Here is a 21862-nt window from a genome sequence, read left to right as displayed (position 1 = left end):
CGCAGCCCCGCCCCCGCCTTCTTCTTCAACGCCACGCACCGGCCGTTCTGACTAGCTAGTCGTTATAAAATATAAATACAGGCGCCCGGCCAGCCATTGGAGAGGTCCCATTCCTTTCTGCTTAGTTAGCTTCTCCAGCCCCACTGATCGGCCCCAGCTTCCCTTCTTCTCGGCCTCATTCTGTCTGCCCTGTGCTCGCCCTGCTCCGTGGTGTGGAACCAAATGGAGGTAGGCGTCGTGTGATCAAGGCTTTCCTTCCTTTCCTTTACATACATGCCGGAGCGGTGGTCATCGCCTTGATATGTCTTTTACTTACCTCGTTTTGGTCTTGCAGAAGGCGGCGGCGAGGAGGCGTCAGGTGCCGGCGTTCGGGGAGTGGAACTACTACTGCCACTACGACGGGCCGGAGACGGTAGCGCCGCCCGCCCTGGCGTATTGCTACGGCGCCACCCCCGAGCCGGAGGCCTGCAGCGACGTCTGGTTCAGGTACTCGCCTCCCCCGCGCAAACCCACGCCCGCCAAGAAGCCTAGGAGGAGGGTGCCGGAGGGCGACAGTGATGCGTCGCTGGAGAAGAAGGGGAGAAGGAGCGGGAGGCCGGCGCCGGCGTCGGAAGCTGCCGGCTGCGGCCTGGCGCGCACGACAAGGCTGGTGCGGCCGGTCGACGAGGACCTGTACCAGGTGCCGCCGCCGGAGCTCGCCTCCCACAGGCGCCGCCCCAGGAGGAGCATGTGGATGGGCTGCCTGGGGTGCGTCGCCTGAACCTCAAGTGTGAAGTGCTGAACCTGTCCTGTGTGGCTGTGTAGACAGGATAATGCGAGCTTGTTCGTCAGTGGTGGTAGATTGCGTATTTGCGTTACTTAATTTTTTCCCCTTTCTGTTGTTGGATACTTATATGATGAGTAGTAGTAGCAGTTTTTGGTACTAGGTTACACTAGCTATTGACATTTCAAGGTTTTACTCTTTTTGTATGATGATCTGTGTAAGATATTACTAGATGCAACATCTTGGTCTAGCACGTACACTAAGCAGAATTCGTCAGCCTGAAATCCTTTGAATTTCATACAAAGAATTCATTTGCACTATGGTTTGGAGGAAAATTCCCATTTACTACATCCTTTTATATATATATTTTTGGTTTTTCTGTGCAATCAAACACTGGTGGATCCAAAATCTTGTAGTTTCCTAATTCTATAGGATTGGAGAGGACATATCATTCCGATCTTGTGTTTTTCATATTCATGTGTTCTCTGAAAATCCTGCGAATCAAACGAGCCCTTAATCTCTCTGATGATCTATATTGCTGCTATTGGTATGTTGACATGATGGTGCGTGCAATTGTGTTTATCTGTAGTTATCTAAGAAACTTCTATTGGATCTAGGATAAGAAAACATCCAATCAATGTGTGAGTTGTCAATCTCTTCGGGCCTCCTCGCGCCGCTTCCCTTCAGGGGTGACCGGGGGAGAAATCCTAGCTAGCCCTGACCGTCACTCCCTCCCACCATCCACCCACCACGTCGTTCTTAGAGGCGGCCGTCGGGAAACCCCACATGCCACCAACAAAGGGGCCACCAGAAAACTTGTGTTGTATCTGGGATCAGAAGAAATCCAATGAATGGGTGGTATTAGTCAATTTCTAGCGAAAGCTCGAACCTTTTCTCCTACTTTATTCTTTAGGGTGAATCTTGCCAATGAATTGGGGAGATACGGCTCGATGTTCACTTACTACCTCCATACTGGTTTAAATGACAATTACACATTTTGAAAAATAAGTTTGACTATAAATTTAGTTAACAAAACATGAGATATATGCCACTACAAAAAATTTACCATTGAATTCATATTGAAAAGAAATTTCCAATAGTATAATTTTTATGATAGATATTTTATATTTTGTTAACCAAATTAGTAGTTAATTTTTTTTTCAAAATACGTAATAACCTTATAAACCGGTACAGAGGGAGTACATCATTTGAATAGATGGGCGAAGAGCTCAAATATTTTGATCTTAAGAACGGTATGTCCAGCTATGATAGCTCGTGTACATATTAGTGGGTGTACAAAAGCCACTTCATTTTTCCTTTCTTTGCACTTGTGCGGTTGTACCATGTTGGCGCCTCCTCATTGGTATCGACGGTTGTTGCCTGCATGGGCTGGGTGGAAGGGGAGAGCCACAGGACCAACGACTTCAACGACGATGTGGACAAATGTTTGTGCGATGCGTGGCTCGTGACCAGCCATGAATGCATAAATGGTGCCCCAAAAAAGGGCAAGGTCTACTGGGTCAAGGTGGTCCAAGAGTACGAAAAGAGGAAGTGTCACACGCCCTACGAGATGAAAAGCAATCACACGGAAGAGTCCATCAGAAAAAGATGGAACTACATCAAACAATTGACCTCCAAGTTCTGCGCCGCCGTCGATCGTGTTGTTTTCCACCCCCAGAGTGGCACGAGCGTGCTTGGACTTAACTTTTACCAATTGCAGGTACCCAGGGCCTTGCAGAAGTTCAAGGCAACACATATGAGGGGCTTCTATATGGTCCATTGCTGGGAGAAGCTGAAGAACGCATCAAAGTGGAGGGTTGACTATGCGTCCTACCATGAAGCTATCAAGAAAGGGACAGTAACGGTTGTCGTCGACGGCGAAGACGACGATCCTGAGCAGAAAGCCCTTCCACCTCGTCCGTGGGACCATAAGTCTACCAGGGCCGATCTTGCCTGGGAGGCATCAACCCTTGCGTTGAGCCAGACCTTGGAGAAGTTCATGGCGGACTCTCAAGATGCCCTAGACACAAGGGACGAGAAGAAGCGTCTGCAAAAAGAGGCCGCAGCTGCCATCTACTTCAACCTCACCAAAGAGGTTATTGAGGTCCAAAGGATGGACGTCGAGGCCAAAATGCGTGACGCCGAGGACAGAAGGATGGACGCCGAGGCCAAGATCCGGGCAGAGGAGACAAGGATCATGCTGGCCGACTTGAGCAACATGGACGACGACACCAGGACCTGGTTCCTGAAGAAGCGCGCCAAAATCCGCGCGCGAGACGCCTGATCTGCGGCGCCATTGTCAAGCACCATGACCTTTTTTTTTACTATATTTGATGTTTTGGCTATGTTTGTTTACCTTTTGGACTACATTTTGTGCCGTATCTTGTGCATAATGTAATGAACTTATTTGAGATCTCAGTTTGAGCTAATATGATGGCCATATGTTCATGATATTTGCTTGGTTCTCATGTTTTTCGATATTTCAGAAAAAATGGCCCGCGGCCAATACGTGTCGGGCCGCTAGACATACCCCTGACGCAAGCGGACGCATGGCCATTTTCGCGTCCGCGGGCTGACATAAACGGACGCGTGTGAACATTTTAGACATCTGAAATGCGTCGGCTAGCTGGAGATGTCTTCACAACCTCATCGTGTGGAGAGATGCAGGCTACAGAGGAAGCAGCAACTATTTTGCATGTGCCCGTTTTTAGCATGGACATATCAATCAAGTCAAAAGGTCGGAGAGGCCAAGCTCGTGCTCCGATTCAAGCCTTCACAAACCGAGAGAGGTGAGTTCGAGTTGAAAGGATGGAAAGAGAAAACATAGTAAAAAGAATGGTAAGAAATATTTACGTCACCACACCCGTTGCACGCTTCCACCACAAAATAAAACTCGCAGGAGAAAGGGGGGAAAGAACATAGTCGAGTGAGTTTACAATTCGGTGACTAGGATATGGGATATATATAGGAGTCACGGGGACTGAAAGATGTTTGGAAGGAAAGGCTACGAGAAAAAGGGCAGCCCAATAAAAAGGTGAAAAACTGGAAATACCATGTTTTACTCTGTATTCCAGTGACATTGGGCAAATATTGGGCGGAATGCAATTTTCGCGTGGGAAAAAGATAGGACGAAAATGAAGTACTGTTTTCTTGTGTCAAACTATGACACTCAGCAAACAGCTACTCCCTCCGGTCGGATTTAATCGACGCGGAGGGAGGCTTGCGCATGCACGTAGTTAGTTAGTTAGGTGCGTCAATTTTTTCACACCAGAGGGAGTAGTCGGGAACATTTTCTTCACGCAGGAAGTCTTGTAGGGAGAAACACAAAGCAAAACTTCACAGCGTTGTTAGGTCTGAGGGTGGCTGCCACGTGTCCCGACAGTTTGCCGAGCATTGTTGTTTGTCGAGTGTTTTTTTTTGCCGAATATGTTTGTTTGCTCGGTGTTTTCTTGATAGACTTTGGTCAGTATTTTCCACTCTTTCTGCACGGCCTTGACCCACTTTAAAGAACTAAAAATTCACCAAACTACAAGAATAAGACTATATACCAGGAATGGTGTTTTGGCACATGGGATCATATGCTCTCTTTATTTTGAAATGCATGTTACGTACATTTTGAAATTTCAAAAAATTGAAACGAAAAATTCGAACGTACATCTTCACGTCCTACACGCTCACAAAGTTGTTTCATAAAAATCCGACTTGTCGTGTGACATGTGTAAAAAAGACAAAATTCAATGCTGAAAATAAGGCTTTTCAGGAGATAAATTTTCTCTTTTTTACACAGACCACAAAACATATTGGTTTCTCATGAAACTTGACGAACGTACATATATTGTGGAGATGTACATGTAGAATTTTTTGTCAAAATTTTTCGACATTTCGAAATATAATTTTTTGATAGAGGGAGCATATGCACCCGGGAGCCGAATTGAATTTCCGTATATACCAGCCTTGTAGTATACTACTCTATCTAGTGTGTGGTGCTAACAGCACATGTTAAAGGGACTTTAGCTCTTGGAACTGGAACTGGAAATCGTCACACCCCTCGGCACCGATCTCCATGAAGGCTGCCAAAAGGCTTGACACCAACTTGGTGAGTGCAAGCTTTAACCCTACCGAGCATGGCCGCTGGTTGTCTGCAGCGGTGTCCTGAGCATCACCGGCGAACGTGTGAATGGCACATCCTTGCAGCCATGCCACACAAGTTGCAAGCACGAACCTCCCACGACGGCGGAAGTGGTCCTTGACGAACTCTTCAAATCCTTGTGGCGGCCGGCGCAGCAGGTAGAGCATGGTTCGCAGGTTGAGGAGGAAAGCGTTCTCGCCATAGGGCAGTGCATTGCGACGTCCCGCCAGTGTGCCGACCAGGGTCTTGTAGGTGGGCTCATTGTAGTACGGTTGGTCGTTGAGGACAAGGCCCTGGATGGAGACAAGGACCTGGAGGACGCTCGACGTCGCCGGTGACCATACCTCGGTGCCATCTCCGCCAAACGTGTTGAGCAGGCTGAGGCACACCGTGCCGGATTCGTAGAGGTTGGGATTGAGGCGTAGGCCAAACGAGTGGTAATACACCTGCGGTGGCTCAGCTGGATAGGACGGTGGCATCTGGAGGTCGAAGAAGAAGAGCCCCATCCTGGTATGGCGTTCCGCTCGCGCCCACCATTACCGCCCGGAGCAGGTCCATCCGGTCCTCAAATGCACCCACGTAGATGGTGTCTGGATATTAAACGTACACAACAGATTGATAAGGCAACTTCATTCATCCAGTTATTACGGAGAAACATAATACTATTGTGTGTAGTACCTTTTTTTTTTTTGAACGCATAATATATTAGGTCAGCAGGCCGCCTCATTAAAAACCTTCCAGTCCCCTTAGGTACCCTGGAAGGAAAAGAGTGCGTCAGAAACCTGCTGCCGCTGAATCACAGAATAGTTACATCGTTTGTGAGCTTGTCTAAAAGGAAGCTAGGGGGTTCATCGACCCAATTACACGAGATAGTATTGGAAAAACTATAATGGGCAATCTCATGAGCAACCTTGTTTGCCTCCCTCGGACAGTGTCGAAAAGTTACGTCGCCAATCTTCGATGCTATGTCAACACAGTCAGCATAAATAGCTGCAGCACTGCACCACCACCTTTGCTCACCCGTGCATGCTTGTATAGTTTCCGAGGAGTCCGATTCAGCTTCCACTCGGTGACACCCGAGTTCTTCCGCCATCCGAAGACCCTCTCTTAGCGCCATGGCCTCTGCCATCTGAGCCGATTGCACATGTGGTATATGACTACAGTTTGCGCACACTAAACTTCCTGTATAGTCTCTTATGACCGCCCCCACAGCACCAGCATTTGTAACCGCACAGTATGAAGCATCTACATTGAGCTTTACGTAACGAGGTTTAGGCCTAGTCCACTTAGCTTCCGAATTATCTCTATTCCCTCGTTCTGCTTTAATGGCATTTGCAGTGATCGCTAGAATAGACAGTCTACACTTGAATAAAGGAGGGACATCCTCATTGTGGGTTCGACGACGCCTGATCCACCAGATATACCAAGACGTAACAGCGATGGTTTCCTTCAACGAAACCGAGTCAAGTCCCGGCATTGTATTTTCTGTCAAACAAAGCAAATGCTCTAAAACTGCCGAACCAGCTCTATCCGTTTGCATAGCATCTGTAATAATATTTTGTAAGCCCTATTGTGTGTAGTACCTGGTAAGTTGTTCAGCAGTATTTTCCACTCTTTCTGCACGGCCTTGACCCACTTTTTTCCGCCGCCGCTGACCTGCAGTTGATTTGCCAAAAGAACAAGCATACTGGTAAACTTCATTCTTTACATGATATTGACCATGGTTTTTTGGATAGTATACAGGGAGCACTATAGTGTGCTGACTCAAATTAATGATGTCATTACTGATCGAAATAGATGCATGATCGCACACATTGATGCAAAACCACCAGCTAGTCAGCTACGTAGTACAAAAGCTGAAAAAAACATCATACGGAGTAAGAAGATGGTGTTGTTGGCTTGCTGCATTCACCAACCTGTTCCATGGTGTCAAGGTAATGGTGATCCGGAGGGGTCTTCACAACATCGAAGTGTGGGAACATAGACCGATCGTCATCTCCGTGGGCACCAGCCTTGTTCACTACACTCTCGGTAGAGTCGTCGACACTATCATCATCTAAGATTGCGTTGATTCTTGTCTCCGTCGCATCGCCATCAACACTAGGATCTTCATGACTACCCGCAGATACATGACCAGAGCCGTCACCGCCTTGAATCATGCCCTCTTCGACGTTTGTACCATCTTCTGGATCATGTTGGTCATTGTCCTGTAATTGGATATAAATTATATTGCCACACCATTACTAGGTTATGCACGATATGTATGTTATTCACAAGGTCTCAGGAGATGTATGGTAAAGGGATAAGGGGTATATATGCATGAGATTATTTTTCTAGGAAGATAGATACCGCAGGAGCATCGACACCATCCTCCTCCACCGAGCCGGTCAATTCAGCCCGCAGTTGCGTGTAGTGTTCGTTGTTGGCTACACTGATCTCATGAGGTAATACCTGAAGCATCATAAGAAAATTATTAAATTAAGAACTTCCATCCCAAGGCTTAAGGCCTATATTTTTTTAGAAAGTCAAACTATGTTAAGCTTGACCAAGTTTTTATCAAATATCATTAACATGAACAGTTTAAAATCAATATCATTAGATAGATAATGAAATATATTTTCATACGGTACCTACAAGATATCATATTTGCTCATAGATTTTTCTAAAAGTTTGATCAAACTTTACTTCGTTTGACTTTTCAAAAAATATATAAATCTTAAGTCTTGGGATGAAGGTAGTACTAGGACACTAGCTATTAAGACAAGTAAAGATAAACGATATAGGATGCAGGCATACCGTTGATGTGCTGCCGTCACCCCACTTGACTTGGACGTGGCCGTCGACATGAAGGTCAACAACGTGTCCGACCCATGAAAGGGCCTGTGCTTGCTTCTGCGCTAGTGGTGTACTTTCACTTACGTCTGATTGTAGACGAACTACGACGTCCCCATAGAAAGCAGAGCAATCGGGATCCCTTGCCAATTCATACGCACTTACGGTATCCTCGCACTCAACCTCCCACCCGCCACCGCCAGGCCCTGTTTCTGCTGCCTTGAACCATGACACTTTCACCATGTGCTCTTTAGAATTTAGGCTTCTGACAACGCCGACGCGCCTCTTCGATCCACTGGAGGCACCCATGGCCATGGCATCGATGGCATCATCGTCGGCAACAGAGTTGTCAATAACATACTGTCCCGGAAAAAAGTCGAGGTCGCTCGCGAACTCGACGGGGGAGACGTCCGTCGAGCGTGCCATAGTCTGTCGCGTGCCGTCCTGCCACAGCACCTCGACGGAGGTGCAGGTTTGGGAGACGGCCATTGTGACCGGCAATGACGACGACGGCAATTGCTCGTCCGTGTGGTCTGCATTAAGAAAGCAGCGGTCGGCAAAACACCAGGTGCACTCGGGCGCGGAACAGAGAAGAGTCAGCCTGTCGGGGTTCTGGTTGGCCGGAGGGGCGGACTCCATGCCTGCTTGTTCGGCAGACGCGATCCAGTAAACGAGCACGTCAGCCATCTCCACTTTGGTCACCGTGCCTTCTGCGCGGTCCGGCTTCCACTGGCCGCTTAGCCACCGCTCCTCCATGAAGACGACTGAGGAGTCTTCTTGGTTGCTGACGACGCGGGCCCCCGGGTAGAGCGCGGTGTTAGTCTGGGGGAGGTATGCATGCGTCTTAGCTGGTTTTATCTTCCCGGACGCCGCGTCGGCGACTCTGCAGACAGCGCCGTCGTCGAACGAGATCTCCGTGTCCATGGACACCTCGACCACCCGGCCCAACCACTGCCCGGACACGACGTAGTCGCCAAGGCTGAGCGCCCGGACGCGCCGCAGGTCAGCTGGCGACACGCGGCTCACGGCCTTCGTGGCTCCAAGGCCGTCATTCAGCTGGACGACGCCGAGGGTGGTGGCGACGCCGGTGACGACGCCGATCTGGCCACCGTAGTCGGACACTGACTCCACGATCTTGCCGACATAGAGAAGAGTCCTGTCAAAGATGCCGATGTCGCTGGCGTTCTTGGTCACTAGCGAGCCGTCGACGCGGAGTATCGTGTACGCGTCGTCTTCGCCATCGGCGTTGGATAAAACTAGGCCGCGGTCAGCTAGCTTGCGACTGCCCTGCCGGAAACTCACCAGGTCTAGTCTAGGGTACATAGATTTGTTTTCATCATGGCGGCGGCCTCGTCGGCGACGGCCATCTTAATTAAACCTGCTGCAAGCTTTTCTTCCCGATTGTCTTACTCGTTCGATGGCCGGCCGCGTGTATATATGGAGGAGGGTAATTTATACGTATTTCCCGGACGGGAAAGGTGGGACTATGGGAGTTCGAGTCCATGTATGATTACACACGAAACATACAGTGTAAGGATGGTACCTCCATGGAAGGGTTTATCCCAGTACACTTTTACTTTTACTTTTATGTCTATGGATAGTAACTATACCTGACCCGGCCGTTAAGTCATAGGTAGGGCACGGATGTTAAGGGGTGGGCACAGGTTTTTGACAATGGGTATTCAAATTTAAACAATTTTGTTTGCCAAAATATGGTTAAGATATTCGAAACATGAAGTCCTACATAATTTAAGCATTCTTGTCAACGGAAAGACTAAGGACTCGTGACAGCAGTTTAAGTAGCATTCGTTTTTGGCAGTTGCAGATTTTGAGTGCCGCTCTTACACGAGGTCACCCATTAATCTTGACATTGCTTCAGCGCGCAAGCAATGGAAGGAGCCGTCGGAGACACACCATGCACCGTGAACAGGTTGGGGACAGCGATTCAGGCATAATTAGTACCTGATGTGACTATGATTTGGGTTGACCCGGCTGGCCCGATGGGTCAAACGATGCCAGCCCCATTGGCCCAAATTTTATTTAGGGGCGACCCACGTGATCCAGTGGCCCTAAATTTTTTGGGTCGGTCGACCCGGCCTAGTCCCATCCTGACGTGGGTTCACTTGCGTTGTTACATCGTACGGTCTTAAAGCATTCTCGGGATATGCCCCGGGTGTTCCTAGCGGGACTATCCCATTCTCGCTACTCCTTAGCCCAACATATACAACATTTGCAGATGTTCTTGGTTAGGGTCACTGGTTAGGGTCACTCTCCCTTACATTCTTACACTAAGTTACACACCCTTTTTCAAATTAACACAAATATATTTCGAGTCAAAATAAGTTGTACACGAAAAAGATGTGTGTCGATGATATGAATCAATTCCAATAATCGGTTTCGAGTTTCATGAGTTGTAAATCATCAATTTCATGTATGAAGTTTTAAGCGAATTTTGCCAAATTCATCGCACACACTCAATTGTTTGAAATTTCCTTTGAGGAGTAGGCTCACCTCACCATTCCGCATGACTTTCATGTTGACAGGTTATTGTTTCGGTGCACATACACGAATAGATAAATAACTCGCTAGTATACTGTAATGTGTACGTATGTGTGAGTATAGTTTGGAGTACTCAACTTCTCGCTTGTCATCTTCATGGATGTCGACGTGGTGATGATGTGTGAGAAGTGAGAGGTGATAATCTATGGTGGCAGCGGCTTGGTGGTGTTCGTCTTCGTGGTCGGCGATGTGGTGATGCTTGTGACCGGCGTGACCGACGGTGTCATGGTGGTATTCAGCTTCGTCGTCGGTGACTTGGTTATACTTGTGATGAGCATCAACGGCGGTATCATGGTGGTGTTTGTCTTCGTGGTTGGCGACGTGGTGATACTTGTGATCGACGGTGTCATGGTGGTATTCACCTTCAATGTCGGCGACATGGTTATGCTTGTGACGAGCGTGAACGGCGGTATCATGGTGTTGTTCGTCTTCCTGGTCGGTGAGGGGGTGATGCTTGTGAACGGCGTGACCGATGGTGTCCTGGTGGTCTTCGTCTTCGTGGTCGACGACATGGTGATGCTTGTAACGGGCGTGAACAGCAGTGTTATGGTGGTGTTCGTCTTCGTGGTCGGCAATGTGGTGATGCATGTGACGTGTTGTAGGCTTCCATGACAAACATAATCTCCTCCGATGCGCTCTTAACCCTCATCGATGATGCCTACGCAGACATGGTACTGGAGGAGGACATGGAAAATGAAGCGGTTGAGACGCGCGCCAGCGGCCAGCATGGCACGGTGCTCGGGCTGACCCTGTCGATGGTGTGGAGGCATTGTGGAGGAACGCCAGGCTAGCCCGGAGGAGCGCCGGGGCGGCTGGCTGCAACACCGGCGCCTTGCTCCTCGTTGGTTGCAAGCAGCTGGCGGAGCGGAGCTCGCGCGGGTAGTACCGCTGCAGAGCCATGTTGCTTTTGGCCATGGGCAGGCCCGTAGGCTTTGCGCAGAGGAGCGCGGCTAGGGCGGGTGGCTGCAGCGTGGTCGTCTGGTCATGGTAAGAGTAAGATCCTATCCGATGACAGTACATGGTATTAAACGTGTGAGCTAGGGAAGGTGAAAAAGAAAATTCGAACCGATCGATTCACTTAGCGGTGGCCTAACTGTAAATAGTTTGTGAGAGGACCCCGGTCCGGTATTTTACCTATATTCGCTTTTTTATGCAGCAAGAGATTTTTGAAGAGACAAAGGAACTACCAGCGAACACGTTTAGACGGACGAAGCACGTTTTTCTCGACGTACCAGGAAAACTTGATCGGTTTACCTACCAACAGTCCAACATCACCGATTACAATTTAATAGTAAAGATTAAAGGGAAAACCTAGGTTCATAGGAAATTTCCAAGTGATCCTTAGGCCTATCTTCGGTCCAATCCATATTAACGTTCGACCCATCCAATACTACACCCTAAAATATGTAGTATGATCTATGCACCATAAACTCTCTCAAATTTTTTTACTCTCAATTTTTTTACTTGATACACATAAAACTTTTAGAAACGTCCAATTATTTCACAACATGACATACGTCGTAATTAGCTATGCACATAAAAAAATTATGGTGGTCTTGGTAGATTACTATTGTATGTCCAGTGAGGCAGTGAATTTGGTATTTTCACTGTGACGGGAACAACCATGCCGACTTGGGATATTTCACACGACTTGGACGTCGATTGAAATAAAATAGACAAGATTTGCCGCTCTTCACGTCGTACACACAATAGCTGGGAGTGCCATTATGATATTGTTCGTGGTCACTCCAGTGAGGAATCAACTGGTAGTTGGCGGCCTGGCACCTTGACCATGCCAATTCACAGCCGAGAAGGAACACACGATTACATTGGAATTGCATGTCCGCTGAACCATCGGCCACGAGTGCCCTGGAGCCGGTCCGGCCAACAAAGAGGGCTTGGTTTCCCAGGTCCTTTATCTCCGATGACCACTCTCCTTTCTCCAAGTCGGCCTCAAACACCTGGAGATCCAACGTCCGGTGATCAATCTCAAGCCAATCCCTCTTGGGAGGGTGTCTCCACCGCACCATCAGTAGCTTCTTCTTGTCAGCTGAGGTGACCAGATAGTGGTTGTCGTAATTCGTGGACCCAACAGGCCGTTCCTTGATTACATGCTCGACGCGGATCTGTTCGCCGGATTCAGAAAAATCATGCATGAAGAGGTTCTCTGTCGAGCTGACCGCGAAGAACTTGCCATGGTGGAATGCTATGCTCTTGTACAACAAGTCCCCAGCATGATGCTGATGACCACCTGCAGGTAGTGTATGTTTTTTCATCGTGATGCCCGGTCCAAGACATGTTAAGCTGGATAAACCCTCGCTGTGTAAGTAGATGGCGACGAGGAGATGAGATGAGCAGACGAGGATATCATTAAACGGATTGTGCCATGTTGTAAGCGGATCAGTATCAGCTATGGCACGCCCCCAGTTGCGAAGGTTGATGAACGGGACGTCGATGGTGGGCGTGGCTTTGGAGAATGGGTCACGGAGGAAGCATCGGTGGGACCGCTTGTGTTCGTACATGAGCCACCCGCCGAACGACGCTCCGGCGTGGCAGCCCTTCGGCTTGGCGAAGCGGCGCCAAGCCTTGCCATTGCCATTGCCATCGGCAGCGAGGTTGTGGTAGAAGCCGCGGCCAAGGTTGATCCACGGCATGGCTGGCGGCATCAACGCGCGCTGGTGCTGTGCCGCGAAGCGCCAGTCGCGGCAGACGGCGCCTAAACTGATGCGGTCTATCTGGCAGAACAGCCGGGAGAGGATGAGGCCAGCGACCTCGGGCGGGAGGTCCGGCCATGGCGACCATGAAGACGAAGTAGCCGTGCTGAGGCAGAGACCCATGGGATTGATCGATCGATCAAAAAATGCTTAACCCCCTGCCTTAATAATTACTGATCGGGACGGGCTGCCTAGCTTTCCGTTTTTTTTGATAATCAATACCACATATATTTATAGTAATGTCTAGCTTTCGGTTGATTCTCTTCAAACTAAAAGTTCACGTACGTTGTGCACTTGTGCGTCCACAATTTATGCAACTCTCTGTTGTATCAATCGATCGAGCTCGAATCGGACACCACTTGGACTCAACTAATTAGCATAAGACACAATTACGTGTCGGATCAGGATTTGGACTCTCGCTCGGATCCAACATTCCAACTCGCGACTAATTTACTTGTGTACGTACTGCCGTACTGGCCGTAGAAAACAAGGAACTACATCCATAGAAGAATGCATTTTTCGACAAAGAATGTCATCGGCGGGAATGGTGCCAAGAACTTGTGGATTGAGTAAAGTAAACTCATGTGTTCCGAGCCGGTAATAGCATGAATTAAGTGTAAAACTCACCTAGGTAGAACTCACAACATCGATTAGACTATGCCTATAGGTGTTCACGGGCCATCCACGGGGACGCCAGCCGAGGCCAGTTAGAGCATTATACCGAACACCCATGGTCGAGGGAAAAAACTTGATGGGCTCCCGCTACACGTTTCCTACCACCGCCACGCCGCTCAACGGGATGAGGTCTTCGCCTTCCAGAGATTTCTTCCTCGCTCCGCTCCCCTTTGACGGGCGCTGCGCCATGGCCGGCGACGGTCTGCCACCGCTCCATCCTCTCCCTCCCTCCGCTTAGGCGGAAATTGACACGTGGATAGACACGTAGGAGGAAATTGACACGTGGATACGACATGTAGGAGAAATAGGCGAGGTGTTAGATTATGACGATTTGATGTTACAAAATAATAACATTTTTTACTTAGATCGTCATAATTTTCTGGGTTTTTCATCCTCCAAACTAGAGGCATGGCTAGAGGCATAGCAATAGTATTTGGGTATGAAGTTGTCATGGCTAGAGGCATAGCAATAGTATTTGGGTATGAAGTTGTCCAAGAAAGAGATGTGAAAAACCAATCTAATCTCTGCAAAAGGGGGGCAGCCTGCATATTACTCCAAGTAAACTTTCTGCCCTTCAAAGGAATTTCAATCAGACCCAGATTACTAATAGCCTCATTAAACAAAAGCATCTCATGAATATTTCCACCTGGCTTATTCCTATCAGTGGGAGCTCTAATTAGATTGAAGTCACCCACAATTAGCCAGTCAACATCATCATCTATCTGGATATTGTGAAACCAGGATATAAAGGCTAATTGCTGTGCATCCTGACATGGAGCATATATATTAGTGAGAGTCCAAGCACCATCATCTTTTGCTGATTTAAAATCAACTGAAAGAGCAAAGGAGTTCTGAAATACACAATCCCCAGAAAGCATAGCACTGTCCCAAACAGTCAAGATACCCCCTGATCTACCAACAGATGGCTGAAAAGCAAAACCATCAAACCTCCTAGGGCAAAACTTTCTGATGAAGTCTAAGTCAATAGATTCCCTCTTGGTTTCTTGAAAGCAGATAATATGACAACCACTTTCCTGGATTTTATCATAAATAATGACCCATTTATCCTTATCATTCAAACCTCTTACATTCCAATTCAAAACTTTCCAACTTAACTTTGTATGATTTATACTCATGGATACAAGTTAGGAGGTAAAAGGCCATGCACATTACCAACAATATGCAAGAAACCAAAAAGGCAACAGCCTGAGAAAGACCAGGCTGGACTCCAAAGAATAGTGACTAGATCACCTGAGAAGGACCAGGTGTCACTTAGACATATGCACAGAAAGAAACCTGAGAGGAACCATGTCTCTAAAAACATCATACACAGCTCAACATCATAAGGCCACCATAACATAAACCATAATATAATAGGACCATATATAATATTCAGTGTTTGACAGCAACTAAGACTAGCATGGATAAAAGACAAGATAGCCCAAAAGAAAGGGACCAATCTTTCCCAAAAGCAAGTGATGAACTGTCTTGGAATATTCATCACTATTATCAGAGGCAGCCTGAAGTTATTCATCACTATCATCAGAATCTTCATCATCAGGAGAGGAGACACCAACATCATCCTCAGCCACTTCATCCTTGCCTTTATCAGAGAGGCCAAACTTATCATATAGATTCTTCACAACCTTGCTTTTGAGGCCAGGGATGGGAGGAGCACATGCTAGACAATTTCTATCAAAACAAGTCTTCCTCCTATATCCTTTAGATTGAGCCTGAATTCTGTCACTTCTTCTGACTTCAGAAATAACCAGAGGGCCTCTCTTCTTTATATTACAATGTACCTTAGAGGTAGATGGAGGAGCAGAGAGACTAGGAGCCTTCCTAGGAGCTTGGGGAGTAGAGAAGCCAGTCATGACTTCCTTGCAGGCTTCTTGTATGGCACAGACAGGTGGAGTTTTAGCAGGACAAGAGGAAGGCAGCAAAATATCCAAAGTGCCATGATCAGAGCTTTTAGTAATGATTTCCCAGACCTTTGACTGCATAAGTGTAAGGGTACATTGCCCCTATGTGTGGTTTTGGTAATTGATGACAACCCCTATGGACTAATGTTTTCATTAAGTTTATATGAAGGAATATTCCATAGGTTCTACTTGTATTCCATGTGTTGGATTCAAGTATGGATGCCATGTAAATAAAGATACATCTTGTGTATTGGCATCAAGATCATTGGCTTGAAGATATATATGTGATATGATCAAGAAGAAGAAATGAAGATGGAGTTCTTATGTGGAACTCAATATTGGCCATGCTCTATCCTATGAGATAAGCAATGAATGATCAAGATCTTGAGAGCTTGATTCCAAGTGAAGAATTCCTTATACACCTCAAGATAGTATGATAGAGTATGAGAAGATACAAGGTTGAGTTGGGCAAGTTCAAGTTGAGCATCTTGAGTGGATCACATACTTGAAGCTTGCCGTCCATTTGGTAATGATGGACATGTGAAGATGTGCATCAATAGAGCTTTCCCATCATGGTGTATGGGGGAGCATTTGTGAGTCTACACGAAGCGACAATGATCAAGTGATGGGATGCGCAAGGCAAAGGTATGACCTTGATAGGTTTTCCTTTTACCGGTCTCGAGGTGGTTGATGGGAGACCGGATTATAGGATAGATAGCCGCACTATCAAGAGGGGCTTTCGGTTGGTTAACTTGATCACATCGTCTTAAGGAGCTCAATCCTTGCATGCGTTGCATATTCTTATTGCTTCTTGGTATTTCTCGGTGTGAGGTTCTTGAGCTTGTTGCTAGCTTTACAACAAGCCCAAGTTCATCGAAAACGGAGTTCACATGCATCCTCTATTGCGTTTTCGAGGTTGGGTGATTTTACCGGTTATTCATGATATAAGGTTCTACCTTTTATATTCATGATAAAATCCCCTCCTACAGATTCTTGGGTTTTCACCTTCTATAAGATAGCATTTGTTGTTATCTTCCAAACAAAATTGGTTTCATGCGATTCGGAGTTCGGGAGCAATAGTTATCTATTATATATTAAAAGTACATTACGGGCTAACCAGAAATTAGAGAAATAGTCTAGAAAATCCCACAAAAATTAGAAACATCTGGCCATCAGTTTAACTAACAAGAAGATGTCAGCCAATGGATCGTAAAAAAAATTTACTAGCATGAAAGTTAAAAGAAATTACCCACCAATGCCCTTGATAAGTCGTACCTTTTCAATATTACCTAGCTAATGAGATAATAAGGTCACGTATTGTTTCATCCAAAGGAAAGAAAAGCTGTGTTCTTCCATCTAAAGGAAAAGAAGCTACGTCCTACACAACCACCGTATTTGATCAGGCTTTCCCTTTGTCCACCTAGCTCTTGATATGCATACACATCTATTCTGGTGCACAACAGATGGATTCAGTTTTGGTGGGAGCAGATGGTTCCAATTTTGGTTGCCTTACGCACATAGTAGACGAATCTATGCCAGCGATCCAGATACAATTTGCAGATCGATAGAAGATTTCATGTCTTTGAGCTACGGCCATGGAACCGTCAAACAATCTCAGAAAGTTCTGCCGGCCACGGCCGGATGCACTGTCAGATCTTAATTATGGCGAGAAGTTCTATTCTTGGCGTGGATATTTACCTAATACATAGATTTCCCAAATTTCAGTTTAGATCGTGGAGATGCACTACCAAGTGATCCAATCTGGACGCATTGCAAGGTGATCTAATCTACATATTGATATTACCATGAAGAGTTTGAGACTACCGATCAAAATTGGCTGGAGATATGTGAGTTGCCGGTTATCTATTGACAGATTCTAATCTACATATTGATATTGCCATGAAGAGTTTGAGACTACCGATCAAAATTGGCTGGAGATATGTGAGTTGCCGGTTATCTATTGACAGATTGCAAATTGAGACGTCAATCTGCTTGATCATCGCCCCAGACCAAGAAAACAAATTGTTGAGATGGCTTTAGAGAAGCCACGCGGTAAAACTGATCGAATCGTCAAAATTGATTTGTTTATGAGTACGACCTTTAAAAGCTAGCTAGCTTCATACCTAATTGATATGGTGCTCTTATGATGCAACTCAGTGGACCAGGCCAACTTAAGCTAGCTTTGCTACGCTCCGAGTTGCCCGAATATGAATCAATTCTACTTGGAATTCATGTGTACGTATGTATACGTGTGTGCATCAGCATAATGCAATCTTTGGAAGTACGCGGGCAAGAAGCAAATCTCCACTCGATCCTATCCCGAGTATTGTCTGGGTAGGTGACCTACACTGCCGTGTTCACGGCGACTGGGTGTCAACTCTGAATAGTTCAGTCCGTAATTCAGAAATCGACCATGTGTGTAGAGTTGGAAAAATATATTCCAAATACTGATGATTTGGAGATTACATCTGATTTTCCACAAGCTCTACTATCAGTTATGATTCTTATGAATTATGTATTAACTGTGAAATATGCATCAACACTACTTAATTTACCGTTTGTTTCTTCAACTCCATTTATAAAAGGATATCTTACTGTTGTTGAATTCAAAAGGTATGCATTTTGTTGGCCTGGGTTTGATTATCAGTTAACCTGAGTGTATTCTTAGTCATTCGGCGGCTCTATAATATAGTTGATATTGTGTCATGATAAAGCTAATATATACTATTTAGATCACTCCAGAAATATCTCTAGGGTTTTCCGCTTCTGTGTTATATAGTACCGATGTATGCATCAATTGGATTTGTAACGTTTCTTTATCTCAGTTGCTATTGTTCCATTATTATTTTCCTATGAATGTCCTCTACAGCCTTCAATATAGAGTCGTGTACATAGCATAGTAAACAATTCGTTGTCAACCAATGTAAACGGTGTTCCTATCCTATGTATGCTCAATATTTTTAGCAATGATAAGTGTCAGTTGATTTTCTTATACATAATTCTACATATTATTTCTTCAAATAAAGCTTTGACACCAAGGTTTATGTTACTTATTAGTTACCTCATATTGTTGGTAACCTTTTGTTAGTGGGTTGATGCTGAAGCAGAACGCTGAACTGTGTTCTAAAACAAATAAATATTTAATGTTTTGAACGCTGAACTCAGATTTTCCACAAAACAACATAGAGTAGTAGTGACATTTTTAAGAGCTATTAATAATAGTAAAATATTAATTAACTGATTTTTTTGCATGTTAACCTTCCTTAGATATAATGCAAGGCTTCACATGGAAAGCTATCGTGCATGACAAGTTAGAAGCAACGATTTTAACCGATAATTTTTTTAATTGCAACATCTTCTACAGGATGATAACATACTTCTTATGATGCATTGAATATCTTAGGTTTTATTGGTTTGTTAACCGAAGAAAGCTTGAAAAACTACCATCTTATAATCCCAAGAAAATAAGGATTTTTAAAATTGGAGATGCTGATGGCTATGTCCAAGAGGGTTCAAAATGGCCGAGTCATTAAGACAGATATATATGTTATTTTACCGTGCAGTCCAATTTTTAAAAATATATCTATAATTTACATGACACAAAGAACATATAACAAAAAATAAAGTTTTAAAATTATTTAGATTTATTATTATGCACAAATTATTATTTCCTCAGATAATATAAAATATAAGTGAGATCACAATTTCCTACTAAATGTGTTTTTCTAAACTACAAATATATTGCCCGCGCGAGAGCGCGGGCCACCTTGCTAGTTAAAGAAAAGGTAAAAAGAAAAAAAATGGGAAGGGGCAGCCGGTCGGCCTGCCGGCCAGCCGGGCCAGGCGCCGGCCCACCCGGTCGTTGACCGGCCCGGGCGCCATTGCCATCCGGGCAATTTCCAGTGGGCTCGGCGGGATTGTCCGGCCCCGGCACCGGTTTCCTACCGGGCCGCCCGGTGGAGGCCCCGGCCGATCCGGCCTCTGCGCCGGGCTGGGCTTCAAGCTCCGGTCCGGCCCACCTGCCCCGCGCTTCTCCCTCTTATCCGCCGCCCAGCGCGGCCGCTGCCCAGTCCGGTTGCTGGGCCGGTCGGTCCGGGCCGCCGACCGGGCCACTCAGTGCCCAGGCCGGTCAACCGGCCTGGCAACCGGCTGGGCTGCCTTTTAGAGCGTTTTTTTCAGCCCGTTTTCCTTTGTTTATTTCCTGTCTTTTTCCCCAACAGCTCTATTTCTCCCTTTGCTATAAATAGGCTTCTTCCACCTTGAGCCAAACTAGTTCTTCCCATTCTCTCTCCTCCATTGCTACTATTTGAAGAACTTGCTCTCCCTCTTGAATCCTCCAACCATTCTTGCTCATATTTGAGGATTTGGGAGAGGGGATCTAGATCTACACTTCCACCGATCGATTTCTTCTCTAAGTGAGGGAAACTCTTGGGATCTAGATCTTGGAGTCTTTGGTTGACTTTCCCCCTTGTTCTTCCTCTCCAATCTCATCCTAGCATTCGTTGCTTTGGTGGGATTTGAGTGTGAAGGACTTGAACACCTCCGGTGTTCTTGCTTTGCATCATTGCATAGTGTTGAGCTCTCCACCACGATTTGTTCGAGTGAGAGACCGTGAGCTTGTTACTCTTGGAGGGTGACCTCCTAGTTGGCTTGGTGATTGGTGCTCCGGTGATCTCTTCAAGAAGATTGTGAAGAGGCCCGGGCTTCTCCTTCGTGGAGCTTGTGAAGTGGTTGTGGAGCTTGCCATCTCCGGAGCGGAGGAAAAGGTAACCATAAGGAAAGGGCCATTATCCTTCGTGGGTGTGGTTCGGAGAATAGGGTGAGCCTTCGTGGCGCGGGGAATCCTTCGTGGGACCTCCACTCCTCCAAACGTGACGTACCTTGTTGCAAAGCAAGGGAACACGGGAATACATCCTCGTCTCCGCGTGCCTCGGTTATTTCTATACCCGAGCTCTCTTTCCTTGTGATAGCCATCGTGCTTGAAGTACATATATCTTGCTATCACTTGTGCTACATATATCTTGTGCCTATCTTGCTTAGCTCTAGTTGCTATTGTTACACTTAGTTGAGCTTAGCATATTTAGGGTTTGTGCTTGTAAACTAAACATTAGTTTAATTCCGCATTCTTACAAGACAAATCCGCAAGAGTTTGTAATTGCCTATTCACCCCCCCCTCTAGGCGACATCTCGATCTTTCAATTGGTATCGAGCAAGGTCTCTCCTTGTTTTAGGCTTCACCGCCTTGAGAGTAAAGATGTCGGCTAGTAATTTAGTGCACAATGACACAATTATCTTTGTTGGCACAAATTATCATTTGTGGCGAAATTGCTTGCTTTGTAAGCTTCGGACCTTGTGTCCACATATAGAGCAATTTCTAGATGTCGGTTTTTCTCCTCCGATGGATTCTCAAAATCTATCTCTAGAGGATGAGAAAAACTTACATCTTGAAGCTCAAGTATCTAATGAGCTTTTATTCTCTTTGAGACCCGATTTTCGTAGGTTCTTGATATATATAAAGCAAAAATCGTCTCATGAGATGTGGATCAAGCTTAAGGAAATGTTTGGTGGATCCATTTCTCATTTGGTCGGTGGTGTCTCCGAGGAGCTCTCTTCTCCTTCACATCATGAAGAGCTCCAAGTTGCTTCCACCTCCGGCCGTGATGATATATCATCTTCTTCCACTTCACCAACGTGTAGCAAGACACGAGGTAATGATATGGTGAGTGGTGAGGAAAATTGCAATGTTGATATTGTGCTTAATAGTGATGATTCTTCATCTCTATCCCATTGTAATGCTTCCTCTTTGGACTTAAACACATCTAGCATTGAAAATGATCTACATGCTTGTGTTGATAGTCCTTGCATATCATGTGTAAATTGCTTACATAGATCTCATGAAGATATGCTTACCTTGTCTTGCTCCCATAATCAAAATGCTTATATTTCCTCTAGTTGTTTGTTGACTAACAATGTAGAGGAAACCGAACACTATATGGATCAAGACATGTTTTCAAATGAGGATTCAAGAATATCTTCATCTTCATTCTCCGGTATGCACATGTGCCTTATGGCAAATGGATCAAAGGTATCTCCTACTTTGACTCTTAACACTTCCTCTAATGATGAGAGTGATGATGATGATAATGATGAAGAATATAATACATTGGTGCATAATATGGCAATGATATATGCCTCTCTTCATGGTAATAAAGAAGCTCGTGCTAATCTCGAATACTCTATGGATATCTTGAATAAATATAAGGAAACC

The 21862-nt window shown here is 45.9% G+C and overlaps 1 protein-coding gene and 1 pseudogene across 1 annotated transcript; one reads left to right on the top strand and one right to left on the bottom strand.

Moving 5' to 3' along the window:
- Positions 1-222: 222 nt before the first annotated feature.
- On the top strand, positions 223-760 carry LOC124657317. Its single transcript, XM_047195886.1, has 2 exons — positions 223-228; positions 335-760. The coding sequence occupies exons 1-2, from the start codon at positions 223-225 to the stop codon at positions 758-760; spliced, it is 432 nt and encodes a 143-aa protein (XP_047051842.1).
- Positions 761-4762: 4002 nt separating this feature from the next.
- LOC124657315 lies at positions 4763-9047 on the bottom strand (annotated as a pseudogene).
- Positions 9048-21862: the final 12815 nt, after the last annotated feature.

This window comes from Lolium rigidum, chromosome 5, assembly GCF_022539505.1.
Source record: "Lolium rigidum isolate FL_2022 chromosome 5, APGP_CSIRO_Lrig_0.1, whole genome shotgun sequence".
NCBI classification, from domain to species: Eukaryota; Viridiplantae; Streptophyta; class Magnoliopsida; order Poales; family Poaceae; genus Lolium; species Lolium rigidum.
This window is presented reverse-complemented; position numbering and strand designations above follow the sequence as displayed.